General features: G+C 38.0%; 1 protein-coding gene across 4 annotated transcripts in view; it reads left to right on the top strand.

Annotated features, from left to right (window-relative positions):
* Positions 1–21,389, top strand: part of pard3bb (par-3 family cell polarity regulator beta b) — a 316,476-nt gene that overhangs the window by 254,693 nt on the left and 40,394 nt on the right. For 3 of the 4 annotated variants that reach the window (XM_079882103.1, XM_079882105.1, XM_079882106.1), the window contains one exon: positions 8,840–8,960. In XM_079882103.1, coding sequence (XP_079738229.1) covers positions 8,840–8,960 — 121 coding nt within the window. The remainder of the gene's footprint in view (positions 1–8,839; positions 8,961–21,389) is intronic. The other variant, XM_079882104.1, reaches the window with a different exon arrangement.

Raw genomic sequence — 21,389 nt, 5'->3', positions numbered from 1 at the left:
GCAGGAAATGCTATTCCTTAATATTTTGCAGATCATCCATTCCATCCATACAGAACTGTTGTATACCTTCCAAAGTATACACACTGCAAACATAGTAAATGGCTAGTATTGTAATATGCCATTCTGAACATATTCTCTCACTCTCCCTTCCTCCATCTCCCCCTGTTTCATAGCCTGTGGCCATATTAATGTTGGGTTCCCTCTGTGCGTGACCAGCTGAGTTTATGATTATGTTTGGAACTGCAGGCTATGTGTATATTCGGGGGTGAGTGTATGTGCACTCATGTGTATTTGAGTGAGAGGTGTGTGCCTGTGTCTTTGATTAGAGCAGGACCCTTATTAAACATTGATGGTGTTATTCATTTGGAGGGTGAGGAGGGTGCTCAGTCAAAATGGCAGCAGTAATTAAGGCGTTCTGGATATGATGGCTGCATGATGGAGTGTTGAAAGCATAACTACGGAGCCCAGGCACTGCAGGGGAAATGGCTTGCTTGGGAACCACAGGCTGAAAATAAATGCACATGTTTGGTGCTTTATGGTGTGTGCGTGTGTGTGGTTTGTGCAACTGCCAAATACCTTTAGAGCAAAGCTGATTTATTCTGTTGTGTGTTCTCAGATCCTTATATTTGAAATGTTGTCGCTCGAAGCTGATTGCAGTCTTGATCCACGTCTCATTATCCATGTGGTTAATGCAATAAAAGGATAAATGAACTTTATATATTTAAAATAAATAATAGAGATAAAATCACTGTGCTCTACCGATATAGGGTGAAAAATGATTTTTATAATTTGTAATGATTTAACAGTTCAGAGAGTGTTCTGTGAGAGGTAAAATGTCTGTGTAAAGTAATATAAAAATGAAATGGAGAAAAAGAAGTGCAGACCATTATTTTGTGATCATTCATTTAAATAAATTTAGGTTCAAATGTACAAATATGTCTATTTTAGATCATGTCGCTAGTACGTTTTTACCATATTTCATCACACTTTGCCTTCAAATGTTCATTTTTAAATGATTCTCAAGTGTGACATTTAACAGTATAAATATTCCATATTCCAATAATTACAGAATTAAATGTAATTAAAGAATCCGAAAAAGGTTTAATATTTTTTTTTTGTTATATCACATCACATCACACCACAGCACTTTTTTATTTCATGTCAGGCACCCAAAAATTATTTTATGTAATATTATAAAGAGCATATGTGGTAAAACCACTGGTCTCCAGTACATTTCCTAGCGATGCTGTAATTCTCCTGTGGTCTCTCTGTCTCCATATCCAAAAACATGATTAAACACAGATTTAAGTTTCTAATATCTAATAATAATGGATTTGCTAGCTTTATTCCCCCTCTCCCAGAAAGACTTAGAAGGTGGTGATGCTTTTTGCTTGTCTAATTGTATTTGTCGTCATGACCCTACTAATCGTGTGACTTGAATTAGTGCACTAGTCTAGACCTGCAGTTTTGCACGTCGTCCCACAAAGAGTCTCACGCTCAAGAAACCAACAGCATCGGCCCATTTCAGACACCATTAAAGTGAAGTACAACCGCCGCAGCCGTTTTTTATGCATAATGCTATCGCTCACCATTGTAGTCAATTTCAATTTAGCTGTAAAAGGTCATAATATTTTATGTATTAGTTTTTTTATGGACCTATTCACTGTTCCAATCAATACAAGATTTGGATCAAGACTTGCATGTGATTTCATCTCCTGTTCTCTCTTTCTTTCTCTCGTTTTTGTGTTATGTGCCTCATAAATTGTGTAAAGTAGCCGTGAGGGAGTGTGGTGGAGAGAAGATGGATGCTGCTACACTTTCCCGCTCTATTCTCTCAGCTCTCCAATCGCTGAGATTGAGAAGTGAAAAATGGAGGGGTTGTAACAGGGGCATAACTCTCCCCCCACCCCCCAGATGAGCTTCTGTCTGTCTGACCCACTGCTGTCCACCCTGATCTGTGCCGCACTGCAACTCTTGCCCTGATGCCTCAGTGCTTTTCTCCCATGTAGAGGGCCATTGTGTGGCTGGTGTGTGTGGCTTTTTTTATGGTTGATACTGAAGTGAAAATTAAATGCCGTTCGTAACTCACTGAGGTTCTATAATGTGATGTTTTTCCCAATAATGTGTTTTTTTTTTTCCTACTACATGGCCTTGGTTACAACAAGGATAAAAAATAATAAAGAAAATGCCACAATTCGATCATGGCACAACACGATCAATAATCGTGTTCATGTTGGGGTGTGTAACTGGTAGAGCGTGTCCACAGCAACCCCAAGGTCATGGGTTTGATTCCCTGGAAAAACACTTCAAATATCTAGTACGTTACTTTGGATATTAGGGGACAAAATGCTGATTCTTCATTGGTTTCAATTTTACTGCACATTTTTTAAGCATTGGCAGTGTAAAATTATTTAAATTAAATTGGTTATGTCAAAGATCAAAAAGTAGAGTGAAAAATATCTTTTCACGGTTAAGATCAAGTCTATAAAGTGTGGGGGATGTTTTTATTACAATTGAATTATTGCAAATATGCATTTTGTGTGCATTTCAGTGCAGTAACTGAGAAAGGGGTAAATAAATCTCATATTTCACTATCCTGTATTATTTTAGATATGAACATTTACTCTACTAAATTGACAAACATTCACGCGAATTGACAAATCCAATAATTACGCATATTTTTGTTTCTTAAAAAGTAGCTGAATAGTCTGTTAACTGTTAATATAGATCGACAACAATATATTTACCAAAGTGTTAATTGTGTTTTTCTGTAGCTGAAAATGCAAATTGTTAGGTTTGTTTGATTACATGTACTGTATATGTATACTATAAATGTATATCAAGTCAAGTCAAGTCAACTTTATTTATATAGCGCTTTTCACAATGCAGATTGTATCAAAGCAGCTTCACAGTATTAAATAAAATAGTACATCGTGTTTGTTTCTAGTGTAAAACGTCCACATATAGTACGTCCACATATAAGTATATGGTAACACTTTACAATAAGGTTTCATTAGTTAATGTATTAACTAACATGAACTACTGTAACCATGAGTAATACAGTTGTTACTGTATTTTTTTTATCTTTCTTAACGTTAGTTAATAAAAAATACAGCTGTTCATTGCTAGTTCATGTTACTTCACAGTGCATTAACTAATGTTAACAAATACAACATTTGATTTTAATTATGTATAAGAAAATGTTGAAATTATTGTTGAAAGATTAATAAATGCTGTAGAAGTACAGTTCATTATTAGTTCATGTTAACTAATGAAACCTTATTGTGAAGTGTTACGTGTATGTGGTTTAAATTAGTTGGACAGAGACCTAAAACAACATGAGTTGGCTTTGATGTCGTGGTATGCTGCATGGCTAAGAAAAACAGGGGAAAAAAGAGCAGTGTGTTTGTGTGTGCGTCTGAATGCGTGCTTAACAGTAACACCTCCGGGACTGCAGCAGCAACATTAGGCCTGCTTGAGTCACAGGAATCTTTATTGTTCCTGAAAGAAAAACAGATGAAAAAGGCTGTTTATGACAGCGTTTGATGGAGAGAGGTCGGCTAGTTTTTTTGTGTGAGTGTGTTATTAATCCATAATGGGACATTTGTTGTTGTGTGTGTGTGTTTCTGCATAGATGGTTGGTTTGTTTTGAGACCTCACTGTACGGGTTCAGCAGCGTCCCGTATTCAGGAGCTTGAGTGTGCGTGTGGCCGCCGGGTCACAGTTCTCTGGCCCGTTCCCACAGCATCATCCCTCTGGAATGCCTGGCACTCGCGCTGTCTGCCTAACCAGCTTTTTAAAAAAAGACATGTTAATTTGTTTTGTCTTAATCTAATCCCTCCACTGTCTCATTCATCCTCTGTTCTCCAAGTTTTTCTCTCTCACACACACTCTGCCGCTCTCTCTCTCTCAGATAATCTGATTGGTCGGGGCTTTAAAAAAAACATAAATTGAATTTTGGTGTTCTGCGTCTAAAGGGAGAATGAGGGAATTTTGTAGAGTGGCCAGCCCACACTTGTTTTTGATGAAAGTACTTCTTGTTCTGTAGTTGTATAGATTTAGATTTATTGTGAAAACAAGTCTGTTTTCTTCAGGGAGATTTCACTACATGTTGAGCACTCATATTTACACCGACTTTTGTCTTTTTTTTCCCTCTCTGAAAACACATTTGATGTACAAAGGGTAACTCAACCCCTGGTCAGATCCTGACTCCACCCACTGGCACTGGCGTGCTCCTGAGACCCGCGTTTCAATAGCGCGCTCTCAGTAGGCATGTTCACATTAGCAGATAATGAGTTGCCATGAGAACGAATGACATCTCTATCTTTTCATACAGATTAAATAAACAGAGAATATTTGTTTTCGTTTTGAATTAGATATTTTTATAGCGGAGACTTAAATGTTTATATAGATATATTGCTTATGTCTGTGTGACTAGTATTCAACAATACTATGCTAATAAATACCTAGGCTACACGAAATAATCTAAATAACTATATAAATGCTATGCTAACTAGATGCTAATATACGCTATTCTGATCGTTTTCAATACTCGCAATTCCAACTCCTGACTCGCTACAGTGGTTTTGACGGAACAACCTATGCCAAGGGCGTGGTGAGCTCGTACCTGCTTACGTCACGCGGCACCACAACTTCCAATAGGAAAATTCAACTGCAGTAGCCACCGTTCAACCTGAAGAGGGCAGCACTCAGACGTTTTTACCCCATATTATTATATATTAAAACACTTTATACTCAAATGTCAAAAAAATTACTAGAATCCTTGACCAGCACTAATAAAAGTCCCAGTCTTACAGATCATTAACTAAAAAAAAGTGTTGTGTGGGATTTTGGACCAATCAATGTTACTTTAATATTTGTTACTATTACAGCATTTATTAATATTTTGAACTAGTTCTCTTTGAATGTATTTATTATTATTATTTTCATTTTAATTCTATTTTCAGTAATTTTATGTGATTTTTATCTTTTTTTTTTTTTTTTTTTTTTTTTTGTTGTAATTTTAGTACTTTAACTTGTTTATTTCAGAGTAACACTTTACAATAAGGTTTCATTTGTTAGCATTAGTTAACTACATTAGTTAACATGAACTAACAATGAACAATACTTGAAAAACATTTCTCAATATTCACAGCTGTAAGATCAAAAGCAATATCGGTAACACTTTATTTTGATGGTCACTTTTGAACATTCTGTTGACTATAAGTACCTTTGCAACTACATGTCAATTACCTCTCATTAGAGTATTAGTAGACTGTCTGCTTAATATCTGTTTATTGTGACATTCTACTGACAATATGTACCCCAATAGACATTCTACTGACAATATGTATCTTTACAAGTGCGTCAACTTATTCTTAACTTAACCCTACCAGTCTACTAATACTCTATTAATACTCTAAGTAACCTTGCACCTACATGTCTACTAACTCTCATTAAAGTCAAGAGAATGTGTTAAAGGGACCATCAAAATAAAGTGAAACCACAGTATCTGTTAAAATTAGTTGTGTACTTTGAACTAAAATGAACATGTTTTTTTTTTTTTTTTTGACACTTTTATTTTTGGTTGAAGGTTTTTCATTCACTAAAGATTTACCTAGTCATGGGAAAAATACTAAACCATAATAATGAGCATTTAAAATTGAAATTAAGCGCTCCAGTGCGTGCATAAACCTTGCCACAGCAACACCTACAAACATTGCATGAACTTTTCATATATATATAGAAGGTCCGAACCCAAACAAAATAAATATACATTATGTACAATTGTGTACCATAGATTGAGCGTCCATGTAAAGTGGCTAACGTTTGGCTACTACTTACATGTTTTAAATAAGTTATGTGTGAGGTGGCTTGTCACCTTTTTGTGGTCATTCTTCACTTTCTTGAACTGTTCCCACTCTTTGGATTTTCTGCCCGACATGTTACCGCATGGAGCAGCTGTGTTAGTGAACTGTCACCTAACAGACCTGTTACTAACCGACTGATTAAACCGAGCTTCCTTCTCATCAACTAACGTTAAGTCGACTATTGGGGGGCAGCCCTATCCAATATTTACTATTATTTAATATTTTATCTAGGTTATCAAAACAATGTCTCTATTGTGCATACAGTATTTTAACTTATTGTGTTTTTCCCTCTCATTATGATCTGCTGCCGTTTATTTTCAGCTGCGCATTCATAGTACAATAGCAGCTGGCATTGAGCCCCAGGGGTTGATGTCCTAAAAAATGACTGTCTGATGTGTTATGTTTATGATAGGATCCTCACCCACAGCGTCCGATCGCTGCATTTACCCCTCACTGAGATGGTGGACATGGCTGTTCTGCTTGGTGTGTTGACAATGGGAAGCAACAGTCCTGGAAAGGTTGTGTTTGTGTTAGCCGAGCGTTGAGAGATTGATTTTGGTGTTTGTGTGTTAGAAGCTGTGAGATGACTGACAGGACTTTATCTCCCAAGTCACACTTCCACAGTTCTGTGCCACAACACAATATTTGAGCAAGAGAAATATCACACATTCCCCTCTTGAACGTTTGATAAGGGCATCATTTTGCTGTGTCTGGAAAGGCAGAGATGTTTATTGAGCTTTGGACAAGTAGAACGGCATTAAAGGCATAGTTCATCCAAAAATCAACATTATGCCATCATTTTCCCACCTTATGTCTTTCAAATCCCATATGACGCTCTTTCTTCTGTAGAACACAAAAGGAGACTAAGATTCACTGATGTTGGTCAGATAACAATGTTTTGAGATTCTGTTGATTAAACCAATCTCTTTCTTTGTATTAATTCAAATTTTTAGTTTCAGTGAACTCAAAATGTTAAAGGGTTAGTTCACCACCCAAAAAAAAAAAAAACGGTCATCCATTTCTCACCCTGTTCCAAACCTCTATGAGTTTCTTTCTTCTGTTGAACGCTATTGAAGATATTTGAAGACTGTTGGTAACCGGACAGTTGACGGCACCCATTGACTTCCATAGTATTTTTTTTTTTTTCCTACTATGGAAGTCAATGGCTACCAGCAACTGTTTGATTACAAACATTCTTTAAAATATCATCTTTATTGTGTTTTTTCAACAGAATAAATAAATTCATACAGGTTTGGAACAACACAAAGGTGAGGAAATTATGACAGAATTTTCATTTTTGGGTGAACTATCTCTTTAAGTCAACAACAAACAATATATTGTTTTTAGTGCACTGCTGTCACAGGGAAGATATTTAGTGAATAATAACTGAAATTTCAGTGTTCTTCACACAAAGCTATCATGTGGCTTCAGAAAACTGTAGCAAGCCTCTTTTATGATGCTTTTGTGGGGTTTTTTGTTTTGTTTTGTTTGTTTGTTTACCATTAAAATTCAGTTTGGCCTTCATTCACTCACTTTGTTTATGGAAAGAGCCTCTTGTACATTATGCTATACCTCATTTTATGTTCCACAGAGTAAAATAAGTCATACAGGCTTGAAAGGACACAAGGATGAGTAAAAAGTCAGAATTTTAGGTTTAAATTATATAATATCTGGTTGTTGTGTGTGTGTGTGTTGTTTTTTTTACTGCACCAGGAGCTCTTTTTTCAAAATGACGACGTCATGCTGAATCTTCTCTGCGTGTGTGTGATTAGGTGATTCTTGCTAGATATGAAATTGGCTTGTAACAAAGGGCTGTTGATTATCTTTGACAGAATTGATTATTTTTTGTCTGCTTTAGCTCCATCACTGTGTCGTTTCTGATAAGTGCCGATGATAGAGCCGTAGCCTGGGCTACCGCACTGTTCTTAAGTGGCTACAATCCGGACATATCAGCAGTCTGATAAACTGGGCTTCTTGATTTTTATCCATCACATGATGTGTAGGTCAAATCAATAGTGGCTCTTTGTTCTGGATGGGTGTGAGTGGGCTAGGGTTGAGTGGTTGTGTGTTATCTTGTGCGTATAACTGTAGGTCTATAAATGTGTATGTTGGGAAATAGTATTCATGCGTAGGAGACTGTGTGTAGATGTAAGGGGGTGGTGGGGCCTAGTCTTTGAAGATCTGGCATGGTAAGCAAAAGATTACAGGTTCAAATGTCACAAGGGATAGTTGGAGCTTCACTAAGTGGAACTAAACGCAAGGATCTTAAAGGGATAGTTCACCCAAAAATGAAAATGCTGTCATCATTTACTCACCCTCATGTTGTTCCAAACCTGTATGATTTCCTTTCTTCTGCTGAACACAAAAGATGATATTTTAAAGAAGGTTGGTAATTAAACAGTTGCTGGTCCCCATTGATTTCCATAGTATTTTTTTTTTTTCCTACTATGGAAGTCAATGGGGTCCATCAGTCGTTTGGTTACCGACTTTCTTCAAAATATCTTCTTTTGTGTTCAGCAGAAGAAAGAAAGTCATACAGGTTTGGAACAACATGAGGGTGAGTAAATGAGGACAGCATTTTCATTTTTGGGTGAACTATCCCTTTAAGACATTTTTTTTAAAAGTTGAGCAATGTTAATACACCATCTTAAAAAGCAAAAAACTAAACTCACCAATTAAGTAGACCAACCGCCACCCGTTTAATAGTACTAAATGACCGAATGAGGATAAATCACTTCTATGTTATGTCAATAATGTTATTGTTTAAATTATTTAATAATTTAATTTAATTTAGTAGGCATTTAGAATATTTTATCTACAGCAACTAGGGACAGTCTGTGTTGAACCTATAACCTTTTGGTTACCAGCCCAGATCTTCAGCCACTATGCCATACCATCATATATCTGTATTAATGTAATATTTATGCTAAGTGGATTGTGTTGTTTTTTTTTTGTTTGTTTTTTTTCAGCAGTATGGACCGTATCCAGCAGCTGAGGAGGGAGTATCTTCAGGCTCGTATAGAGGGAGCAGCTCCATCCTATGAGGAACTGGAGGCCCGGCGGAGAGGACCAGAGTATGACCAACACAGAGTAAGACATCAAACCCACACACCACTTTCACCATCACACTGGGCCCAAAATTACCACTCACTAGGTGCCAATGAATTTAGAGTAATTTAAAACCCAGCAGTCGATGGTAACTGTATAAGGAATTGGTTTAAGTTGAATGGTCAATTATCAGAAAAACAGAACAGCTTATTTATACCATTGATTTAGGTACAAAATTTATACACTAACTAAAAAAGTTTGAGGTCGGTAGGATTAAAAAAAAATTATTTATTTATGATTGGCTTCATTTATTTGATAAAAAATCAGTAAAAAAAAAAAAAAACCTGTAATATTGTAAAATATTATTACAATTCAGAATAACTTAACATATTTTAAACTGTAATTTATTAATATGATTACTAAGCTGAATTTTCAGCATCATTACTCCAGTCTCCAGTGTCACATGATCCTTTAGAAATAATTATAATATGCTGATTTGGTGATCATTTCTTATTTCTAAGAACCAAATAAGAACCATTTCTTATTTCTATTCATGTTGAAAACTGTGCTGTTACTGTGCTGCTTAATATTTTTGTGGAAACCGCAAAACATTTTGGTAACACTTTACAATAAGTATACAGTAATAAAGTACTTACAAATGATTTGCAAACTATTAGTTTATAGTTCATTCATAGTTAATATATTGTAGACTCTACGTTGTTAATATATTAATAGGCTATAAACAAATAGTGAGTTCTTCATTCATTGTCACTGTCAACTTGTTTAATTAGCTCATATGTAAAGAGTTTGAGAAAGTTTTTTTTATTTTTTTATGCTTTGTTAACAATTTATTAACCGTCAATAGTCACGGAAAATGGGAAAATGTCGTCTTTTTTTTTTTCGATTGAAAAACCTGTAAACCACATATCCCAACGTGTGTGTGTGTGTGTGTGTGTGTGTGTGTGTGTGTGTGTGTATATGCTTGTGTGTGCGTGTGTTTGTGTGTGTGCTTAATGTATTTGTAAACATTTTAAGGAACACTGAATATGAAATCAATTAATGTCAAATAAGGGTTGGTTTAAAGCTCTTACTTAATGGCATTTTCAGATTTTCCATGACCTAATCTAAAGTGAGAACTATTTACTCCTAATAACCAATGACCAGTTCCTTTATTAAGAGCTAATTAAACAATAATAATTGTGTTTATTACAGGGACAATGAATAGACAACTCACTATTTATATGTAGCCTATTAATATATTAACAATGTTGAGACTACAATATATAAACAATGAATAAACTAATAGTTTAATATTACTGTGTTACCAACATTTTTTTCAGTAATGTTTATAGTTTCATAGTAAAATATATGCAAGGCCTAAAAAAGTTTTTTGCCACACCTGCTAATGGCCGGTGACTTAAGAAAATTTACAGGCCATGAATATTTTTCTACCTGCAAAAACAGGCAGTTTTTAGATTTAGACACCAACATTTTAGATACCAGAAAAAAATTGACAATGCTCTATTCCATTTTCGATACCACAGCTATAACTAATAACTAGAAACACAGAATAAACTGTAAAATAACAGTGGAGCAGTGAGTGTTTTTTGTTTTCTTTGTACTTTGTTGTTTGATTAACAATAAAAACAGGATTATTAGGATGCTGTCTCTTTAAGACTAATGCACAGATCCAATATACTGATACTGTACCTATTGTATTTATCTTCTGTTTAAGTGCACTTAAGCCAACGGACTATGTTTACTAGCATACTCGCCAAGACGGGCATTTTGACAAAATGTAGTGTGAATTTGACCATTCAAGTTCAAGAAGAAGTTAAAGGGACCTCAATTCAGTATTCACGCACTATCTGAGACATGGCTTTCTGGGCGCGCGCTTCGGATGTTTCCGCTCACAAAACTTTCCTCACAGCACGCAAATAATGAATTGAGCTCTCGTTTTTGCTTGAATATTTAAATTGACAAGGCTTAAACTTTCATGATAATGCAGCGCTGGCCCGTCAACTGTCACGAGCGTCGTTCGCGTTTGTTCACTTTCATTATCTCACAACATTGCATTGTTAGAATTCATAAAATGTTACCTTTCCAACTGGCAATTGACACCGTTTTATATACTCACCTATACAGATTTTTTCTTTGCATTAGCCGCTTGGCAAGTGTTCATTTTAGTGCCTCGGGTATATGTATGACTGGTACGTTTTTTGTTTGTTTTTTCATTACAGCAGCCATTGGCAGGTGTGGCAGAACGTTCATTTTGAACCTTGCATTCACATTACTTTTACCTTTCCCTTGTTTGGAGTTGGTAACTGTCCCAGTATCTCTCTATACTGCCTTCATTCAGCAATACAGAATTTAGTCAGGATTCATAGAAACCTCCACCAAATACATTGGTGCCTTTCATTATTAGGATTGGGACAAACCAGCGTAATTTGTTTTCACTTAGAACACACAGTAATTCCCTTTGTGTGAGATCAATAGTTATACCTCTCAAATTCAAATGAGCTAACGTCTGTTTTTGTAAGAGCTGCGGTGAACAATGAAGCATTGCAGGCTGTGGGATTAGAGAGGCAGATCGAATTAAACTAACTCCAAACAGCAATCACCCAATCTAACGAGCCTGCTCATTAAGGTCGACACTGCATTTATTCGTTTGCTCGTCTGTGCTTATTTATCTATTTATTCAGCGCTAATTATTCTGCTACTGAAGGAAACAAACACACACTGCGTCAAAGCAAAACAAAGTTATCAGCTGCAGTTTTCGCACGATGAAACGGTTTTGAACTACCTAAAGGCCTGAAGATTGCATCCAGGAAACGATGACGATTGACTGAAGGGAACATGAGAGAATTTGCCATATCCTGTGACTATACACACAATCTCTCTCTCTCTTGAAGTTTCCACACCCTATTCTGTGACTGCAATGTAGTCTGCACCACGGATATAAATAATACTCCTCATGACAGATACATTATGACTACCTATTGTTACAGCTGCCTCTCGTTTGCTTTCAGATTTAGCCCTTTTATGGACATGTATGTTGCCTACCTATCTCACTACATCAACCCACAAGGATGTTCCCGGTAAACACAGAGAAATGAATAAGAGATTTGGATTGGGATGTCTTTTGTTGGACTGTTCCATAACCAGAACCGTTCAGCTATTGCCACACAAGCAAATCATTTTGTTTTGGTTTTCTTACGGGCCTTTTGTTTTTTTCCAGTAAATGTTTTAGCTTTTCTCTGCCAGGGTATCCTACCGCTGATGTCATAACTATTTTTTTTTTCTTTTGTATATGCAAAGAGTTGCAGTGTTTACTGGTTCATTACTGTTCAGTGTGAGTGTGTTACAGGACTACAGTAGGGCTGATATAGAGTATGTATAGACTTTGATTGATGACTGCTCGACCACTCCATGAATTTCAGTGCTGACTCAGTGACTGCATTGCTCAGGCTTGACTGTGGTGTAGTGGTCTCAGTGACCGCAAGTTCACTTGTGAGTACTTCTGATGTACAGATGAAATTAAGGCTTGGCATTTGTCAGTATTTGTGTCATAAAAATGGGTCTGTTCCAAAACCCAGTGAGCTGCCTCGTTTGTCTGCTGCCTACACAAGAACCTTCCTTCTAAGGCAGCATCCTAACAGATAAAGATTTGATGTTAGCATATTGCTAAGCTATTGGTGGCGTGTGCAAATTTGGGGTAAAATAGTTCATTTTAAGAAAGGAAACATTATTATTCCAAATAATGCAGATTGTAAATGAAATAAAAAGATTAGCTTTGATAAAATAATGGGTAAGATGTAATGATGCTGCCTTAGAATCTAGCCATATAAATTGTATCTTAGTAGGCGCTATAATTATGCTGCCTCTTCATGTTGGGAGTGTGACTTTAATGCCTTAAAATGATGCCTTAAAATACTGCTTACGTAGGCAGCTCACAAGGTTTTGGAACAAAACAAATGTGTGTGTGTGTCCTCTAGAAGTTACCTGTACCCACGATTCTGTGCCATCTTGGAATCATTCCTGTAGCTCAGCTGCTAACAACACCAAGGTCATGGGTTTGATTCCCAGGGCATACTGAGAAAATATATACCTTGAATGCACTGCAAGTCACTTTGGATGAAGGCGCCTGCATGGCAAATGCATAAATGCATAATAAATGCTGTAGTGTATAATACATTTATATGGAAGTCTGAAGATAGCAAACAGGAAGTTAAAAGGCTTAAAGGCAAATACTGTTACTGTCTTGCGGGTTCTGTGCTGCTCATTCCTCAGATGTTGAGATAAGATGCACACCACACTGTCTATGTAACACGCAATTATATTATGTGTTGCCTGCAGTGTTTAATGTATCCATAAACTATTTTTATCTAGTGAAAAATGTAGGCAATTGGGCTTCAGGATTAAAAAGGCAGGCTGTTCATGTTTTCAAAGGCCTTTTTATGGAATCAGTCCTGAGAAGGCAACCAATGAGCCGTGGAGCGGCATCTAAATAGCATCCAAAAATATATATGTAGTCTTGTGACTGTTTATATGGCCTGTAAGGCAGTTGGTATGATAATTCTCCAACTGCCGCCTAACTGCTTCAGTCCTAATGAGGGATAGACATCAGCCAGGAGTCAATGCTGGCGGTATTTACTAGGACTGTCCTCATGCTCTCGCTCTCGTTCCCCCTGAGAGAAATGATGCCGTCCATGAGAAACTAACCTCACAAATCTGTCAGAGTTTCTCTCTCTTGCTCTGAGGACCAGCCGCTGTTTCCTTTCCTAAGCTGGGACACAATCCAGGTCTGTCTCTAGTACACGTCAACAGCTGCATCTTCTGTTCACACAATGAGAAAATATCCCAAAAATACACAGTTTTCCCGTAACTCTTTTATTTTTTCAAGTCACACTTTCATAAAACCCATTGCCAGTAGTGAAATATTTTCCTTGAAATGTTAGCGGAGAATATTTGTTTAATATTCTCCAGTCGGGTGCTGGATTTCACTGGGTTTCTTCAGTTGTGGTTTGAGCAAGATGTGGTCCATCCCTTGTGTGTTTTTCCTCAGCAGGATTTTGACCTCATATCTCGTGGTACTGCTGTGCGTATCGTGGTAGCAGCTCTTACAAAGTCAAGGTTGATTTCGGCGTAAGAGGGACAGGATGTAGTGTGATCCTTTGATGTTGGTTCTGAATCCCAGTTCAAATGTAAAAGCAGGTATCGAAATTAGCAACATGGTGTCATGAGACCCAGCTGAGGGCTTTAACAATGAGCAGCTTTAGCGTTTAGGTTCCTGTCTGCTGGAATGACTGCTCTGCCACAGACCAAAGCCAACCATTGTCATATTTTCCTCTCTGGGGGCCATGCAAACCATGAAGCTGAAGCAGGGAATGAGACATTAGACTTGGGGAAACCCTAATAAGTCAGTAAGCCCTTCCATTGCATCCACCCTGCTGTCCAAACTCAGCAGCATCAGGGAGTTAGAAGCCAGACGCGGAGATCTTGGAGGGCTGTCAGGAAGATCTGGTCTAGCTTTCCCCTTAAATGTCCAGACGCATTGGTTTTTAGAACAAACCTCATAGACATCTGTGTATGTGGTTTTGCCAGGTGGAAATTGATGCTGATTCACCATATAAGTGGCTGTGTAACTTTTGCCTGATTGCAGAAGTCAGCCCACGTGTAGACTGGGAGGAGTGCCGTGAAGGCTGAGGGTGCCATTTGGGTAGTAGTTTGGAGTGACGTAATGACCGCAAAATGACAAATGGGACATTGTGTGGTCTTGTGGACTTCACAGACACGACAATCAGAAATTCAGTTTGAAGAACTGGTTCCCTTTCAATTTTTGAGTTTTGACTATCTATCTCTATCTGTCAGTCCGTCTGTCCTAAAGCCTGTATTACTTCAAACTTCGTTCTCCTTACATTTTTATATACGTTTTCAAAACTTAAAAACCTGTCCCACCAACAAAGTTTGTCTTGCTTTTCTAGTTAATAAATTCAGTTTATGTATTTCTTTCAATCCTACATCCTTAAATTCAAAATTGCAATTTTGAATCCTGTTAGTTACTGCAATTCAAATTAAATTGGAATGTGGAAATTGGACACAACCCTTCCTAAAGCTGAAAGCCAGAGTCAAGTCTTTATAAAGTGCGTCTTTTGGGACTGGGCAATGAAATGCACTCTACTTCTGTTTGATTTAATGAAGCTAACTGTTCCAGAGTATGTGGTCGTCCTCAGAGTACCCACCACAAACTAACACAGTTTGAATGTTTAATCAGATCATATTTCCACATTGGCAAAACCAAAGAGTTTCTAACTCCAAACAGTATGGTTCTGGAAAATTTTCCAGTAAAACGATGTATGAAAGTGGCCTGTGGCTGTCACCCGTTCTGTGTTAATGAGTGGCCAGTGCTTGAGGGGGAAATCTATATGCTTTGTTCTAAGTTGTGCTTGAACAATGGATAGAGGAAAAAGCCACTGTCTATCATGCATCTGGGGCTGGTTATTCAATGAGAAACCAGAGAAGTTGTTGCACAAGTTCTTAAAATATGGCTATGGGCAATATATGGGCAATATTCCAATAAAACTGTTTTCTCTACTTGTTTTTGATGTAAAAATTAAAGAATGTACTTGTCTTCTGTGAGTCATCTGTGTTTTGCATTCAGGAGACTTTTTTGTTCTCTCATTCATCAATAGAGGCAACATGTATGTTCATACTGGCACTAAAAACTATTTATCAGATACCCTTGAATGGATTCAATATCCTATTAATGAACTGTATTGGAAATTATGTTTGTGACATTTGTTTTGTAGGGTCTAGGTGAAGTGGGTCATTTTTGGATGCTACAATACTTTCTCATGTGCCACCTTAAAGGTCCCGTATTATGCAAAATTCACTTTTGCATGCTGTTTGGACATAAATGTGTGTTGGCAGTGTGTGTACACAACCAGCCAATAGTGATAAAAATCCACTCACTCCTTTTTTATTAATCCCCATAAATCATCAGCACTGTCTCCCAACGACCTGTTTTCAGAATGCTGTTTTAGTGACGTCACTAAGCACAGGCCCCGCCCACGAGTGTTGACATACACTGCCGTTCTAACATAGACCCGCCCTGATCGCGTTCACAGCTGCTGCACTGAGAATGTCTCCCAAGCGTTGTAGGTGTTGTGTGGCTGGATGTATTAATCCACATAGCTCTCTCTATTTACTCCCGAAATCTGAGGCAGCCGCTGAAGACGAGGTGGAATTATTTTGTTTTTAAACAAAATGCTCCCTCAACTCTACCGAAATTCGTTTATGTACTTGCGCACTTCTTATAACTTAGCTACTGTGTTTACTCAGCTCTTACGGTGATTTTCTGGAGTAAAACTGACGCTTCATCTTTTGTGTGATGTACAATAAACTTTATTAAACTCATCAGTATATGATTGATCATCATTTGGACCTGGTCCGAAACAGCAGACTTGTAGGCTATTAATAGTGGATACATACAAGCAGATGACAAATACGTTATAACCGTAATTAAACTACTAAACTATACCTGTTCCATCTCTATACAGCACTCTGACTCTGTAGGCATTATTGTCCGACTCCGGGTCGAAATGAACACCGTTACTGAGAGTTTCTGATATTATCATCATTCTGTGAGATGAAATTGTCCTGAGAAACTGAGCGCGAGCTCGTGAAGCTCCGCCCCCTGTGCTGTGCAGCAGCAGCTTATTTGCATTTAAAGGGCACACACTAAAACAGCGCGTTTTTCTGAGCCCCCCAAAATGACAATTTAAACATGCTGTAAAAATGATCTGTTGGGTATTTTGAGCTAAAACTTCACATACACACTCTGGGGACATCAGAGACTTATTTTACATCTTGTGAAAAGGGGCATAATATGGGACCTTTAATATGCAGAGAAAACTAAGAGCATCCCAACCACCACAAAATTGGCTTAAGCCATGACGAGTTGTTCTTTCCATGAATTTGAAACTGTGCTAACTTTCGTTTTCACCTTGACCTTAAACAAAATGGCCACCCGTGGGAGAGCAGTTGAACTCAGCAGTAATTTGCGAGTGATAATCTGCCCTCTTGATCACCACATGGCTATGATGAGATTAGAGGGCTGGATAATTCATTTCTAGCCTGATTTTCCTCTTAATTGACTTTAATGGCTTTTTTCTGCATTCTGGCAAGTGAGGCAGTTGAACAACCTGCTGTTGTTTCTCAGAGGTTTCTCACTCACATAGAGCAGGCTTTGTCCTTTGTATCTAGCTTGCTCTGCAGTAACACCAGTACATTCAGGATATCATCTTGGCCAAATTGTTAAAAACGTTTTGAAGAGGGGAAAACTTTTTTTTTTTTTTTTTTGTTAACTGCAGTTTACATCCTTGCACACTATTACAAAAATTCATTTTTTTCCAGATATTTTCTAGGCCATATTCAAATTATTGAACCTGGGTGATTGGACAGACAGAAGTATATGACTCTAAGCATCTCTACACTGAACTTTTGTGGTAAAGTTTAGTGAGGAGTAGTGTACATTGTCTGCTAGTCCATGTGCGTGAGAATCATCAAGATGTAGAAATATCAAACTGATTCACTGTTTCCTGTGATTATGATTCCTGTGCAAATGCATATTTTCATGATATATAAGCCTCTTCAGACACTCAGTTTCTCAAAAAAAAAATCCAATGTTTATAATTATATAAATTTATGACAAATGATTCACTGTCCTTATGGAACCAGTCTTGGCTCTGGATCTGGACCATGATCCATTAATTAGCGAATTTTGAGGTAAATTATTGCAAACAGATCATGGGAGACTCACACTTGTTCAGCTTCTGCTCTCTAAGTGAGTCCAAGAGACATCCTGTTTGCGTGGGTGGTTTAACTCACCTCCAATTTATAGACTTAATTCACTTGTTTAAATTTTTAGTATTGCTGTTAGTGTTTCCTTTTCTTTATCTTGGACACTCATATGTCATTGGCCCATCATCTGTATCAATAAAAGTGGCATAAAGCCAACAAATATTGGCTCTAAATATAGCTGAAGAATGTTGACAAATTTGGGCTGAATTATAGCGTAGTTCCACTAATGTTTCAGCAGACTTGATTTATCTCAAAGAGGATCAGAGCAACACGGTTTAATCCCCACACTCCTGTTTATAGTCTCCGACAGCATGTTGTTTTACCGCAGCAATCGGTCTTCACTTCAAAACGCCTTACATCACAGAGCGTCAGAGAGAAAGTGATAAAGACAGATGAGGGTTGTTATCCTCTCCCTCTCTCCCTCTTTTGTGCAGCTTCGGGGGCAGATGTGGAGCCTCAGTAACCCCTCTGATGATGATGTAACTATGTCTGAACAGAGGTCACAACCTCACAGATATTCATTACCTTCCCAGACAGGCCTAATGGGACCCCTTACTCTACCTAACAGAATGCACATCTAGTGCGAAGGAGACACTCAGTCGGGTGGCATGATGCCGTCTCTCCCTCTGACTGACCTGGCCCAATTGTCTCTCGGCCATATCTGTGGAGTCTGAGCCCCAGACGTGCGTGAAGTAATCGCTTGCGCTCTATTATCGGCATCAACACGCATGTCTGAACGACCGAGTTCAAGCGCTCAACATGAGTTCATTATCACAGGGAGGACGGGGAGCATCAAAGGAAGAGGGAAGGCTATAAAGGACTGTAACTTCCTCCAAACCTTCCTTCTCTCTCAACTTGTCAGCCTGAGGGTAAAAGAGCCCTTGTGGGTTTTCAGGTGCAGAATGAGCTGCCGTGAATTATCGGTGAAGGTGAGCTTGATGCTGACTCAGGCGCAATGTCATAGTGCTTCCACCTTATCTGGTGGAACAGTCACGGCCACTTAGGATCAAAGCAGGGCGTCTGGCTCATGATAGCTACCGATGAGGTTTCGTCTGCCTTTCGGACATAATTCACCTGGGTTAAAGTGATACGGTTTCCCATTTCTTTCTGACTTCTAGTTATTCAATTATGCTGTAAGAAGTAGTCAATTGATTTATAATAGTGACTTTGCAATTTACCCTCTAAAAAGAACAGAGGGGGATGTCCAATACTCTGTTTTGACATTTGATATTTTGTAATTGATTCCAGCTGTATTATCCTTCCATATGTCATGAATAAGTCTTAGATGATGTTTTGGTTGGTCAGCCTATTGTTTCTCATCTATGTTTCCTGTCCTGACATATTTGAGGAAAAAAGTGCTGATGTCTCCGGTGTTGGAGAGACTACCACAGAGGAGGTTAATTCAAAGGCCTTTGTGCCTGTGTATTGTTTCAAGTTTAAAATGCATGGGGACCACGGTGTGCCAAGCAATATAACCTTAATTTAACTTGGCCAGGGAACAGTGGAAGTAAACTTCAATGAATTTTGCTTCAGTTTATTGAGCACATATCCTCAAGTTACAAAAATACCCAGAATGGTAATGTAGGAGAATGAACGCTTTTAGGTTCCTGAGATGTTGAGAGAACCCCCACCCCCTGACATTAGCACATGTGGAATTACAGTTTATATTTGGACAATGCCCTGTCTGGGAAAGCTTGCAGATGCTATGTTCATGGGGTTTTTTTTCTCCTTTTAGTCTAACAAAATTAAGAATTTCAGAGAACTCAGGGATGTGTCTAGGAATGCACGTAAGCTCGATCAATGAAGACACTAACCCACTGTTTTGTTTTTTTTTCCTCACATTTATCTGATAGCAGAAGCAGAGAATGAACAATGTGATGTTGATCTGTTATTACACAAGATGTAGTGCTGATCAAACATTATTGTTGGACAGAGATTTGTTCGACAAAGAAATAAGAAGCAAAAAAATGCTGCCAGATAGGTCACCCAAAAAATGTATTTCCCTACTGTCATGTCTTTCTAAATCTGTATAACTTTTTCTATATTGTGGACGAAACAATAAATGTTTGACATTTTTAGGTATTTTCCATATAACCTTAGTTTGTAGATTAAAAATGATTAAAAAAGCACCATAAAAGTAGTCCCTTAGACTTGTGTGCTATAGTCCAAGTCCTCTGAAGCCATATGAGATTGTATTGTGTGAGAAACATACTGCAATATACAGTAAGAGGTTATGCACTGGTAATCTTCCCATCCAGTGATTTGTTAACATTCAAATTTGCTGCGGCTGAATCATTGAGTCATTGCGCCCTATTTTAATGATCTAAGTGCATGGTCTAAAGCGCACGGCGCAAGTTCACTTAGGGCGTGTCCGAATCCACTTTTGCTAGTTTAACGACGGGAAAAATGGTCGGCGCGCCAGGCACATGGTCTAAAAGGGTTGTCCCTATTCTCATAATGAGTAATGGGTGTGTTTTGGGATTTACGTTCGTTAAACCAATCAGAGTCTCATCTCCCATTCCCTTTAAATGCCAGTTGCGCTCGCGCCATGGCAGATTCGCTATTTACATGACGGAATTTGATAGTGGAAAGACCGAATGCGTCTCCAGAACGCAAACGGAACTGCTCGTGCACGAGGTAAAAGTGCGCAAGCAGACCAAGCCGGATTCCACCATATCTTTATGTACACAATAATAATCTTTTACATTGTAATCCTTTTATTTGAAATATTTGTCATGTTTGTGTGCTTCTGTGCATCCCTATGTGTTTAATAAGCTGAGTGTACGCATGTTGTGGACTCGCCTATAGGCGCACATTACTAACGCGCTCATTAAATAACCCAAAAAATATTGCGTCATTGACTTTAGACCAGGTTTGTCTATGTCTGCAATGGTGCAGTCTATTTCTGTTGCCTCAAAATAGCAATGCGCCAACAATGAGCCAGAACACACCTCGTTTTCAGACCAGCACGCCCATGGGCGCACAAATGGGCGCAAATGCACTTGCTATTTAAACAACGTGGCGCAGGGTGTGAAAATTATAACTGCATCAGACTGAAACTAGCAAAAAACACTTGTGTTGCGTTTGGCGCTGCATTGTGCCAAGTGTAAGATATGGCCTATTGTGTTAAACTCTGATTTGAATCAGACTGAATCATAAACAAGTTGTCCAGTTTGATTTGAGAAATTAATCAATCAAGTAATTGAAATGCAGTCAATAGAACAAATGTGATGCAGTTCTCAAGTTCAACTCGATCACTTAATAATCTAGTCACAGCAGTTCTTCAATTAACAAATCACACAACTTTCCCCTTCATGAGGGTATGTAAATAATGAAATTCTCAGGAAAGAAGATAATTTTGGTCATTATAAGCTTTACTTACTAAAGTCACTTTCGTTGAGACAGCTTAGGCTTTATTTGCCCTTCCCTGTCCTGAAAAAGCTTATTTCAGCTTTTCTGAAGGTCAAAACTCTATTTTAGACATGGTAAGGTGTAAAAGCAGTGGATGTATGAAGTTCTCACGGTCATTAAAACCAGACTAAAACCATCAGGCTTTTCACAGACCCACCCAATTCATTGCGCACACCACAGAGGCGTAGCCGTCAGGAT

Source organism: Squalius cephalus (genome assembly GCF_949319135.1).
Source record: "Squalius cephalus genome assembly, chromosome: 9".
NCBI lineage: Eukaryota > Metazoa > Chordata > Actinopteri > Cypriniformes > Leuciscidae > Squalius > Squalius cephalus.
Note: the sequence above shows the minus strand (reverse complement) of the source record. Positions and strands in the feature narration are given on the sequence as shown.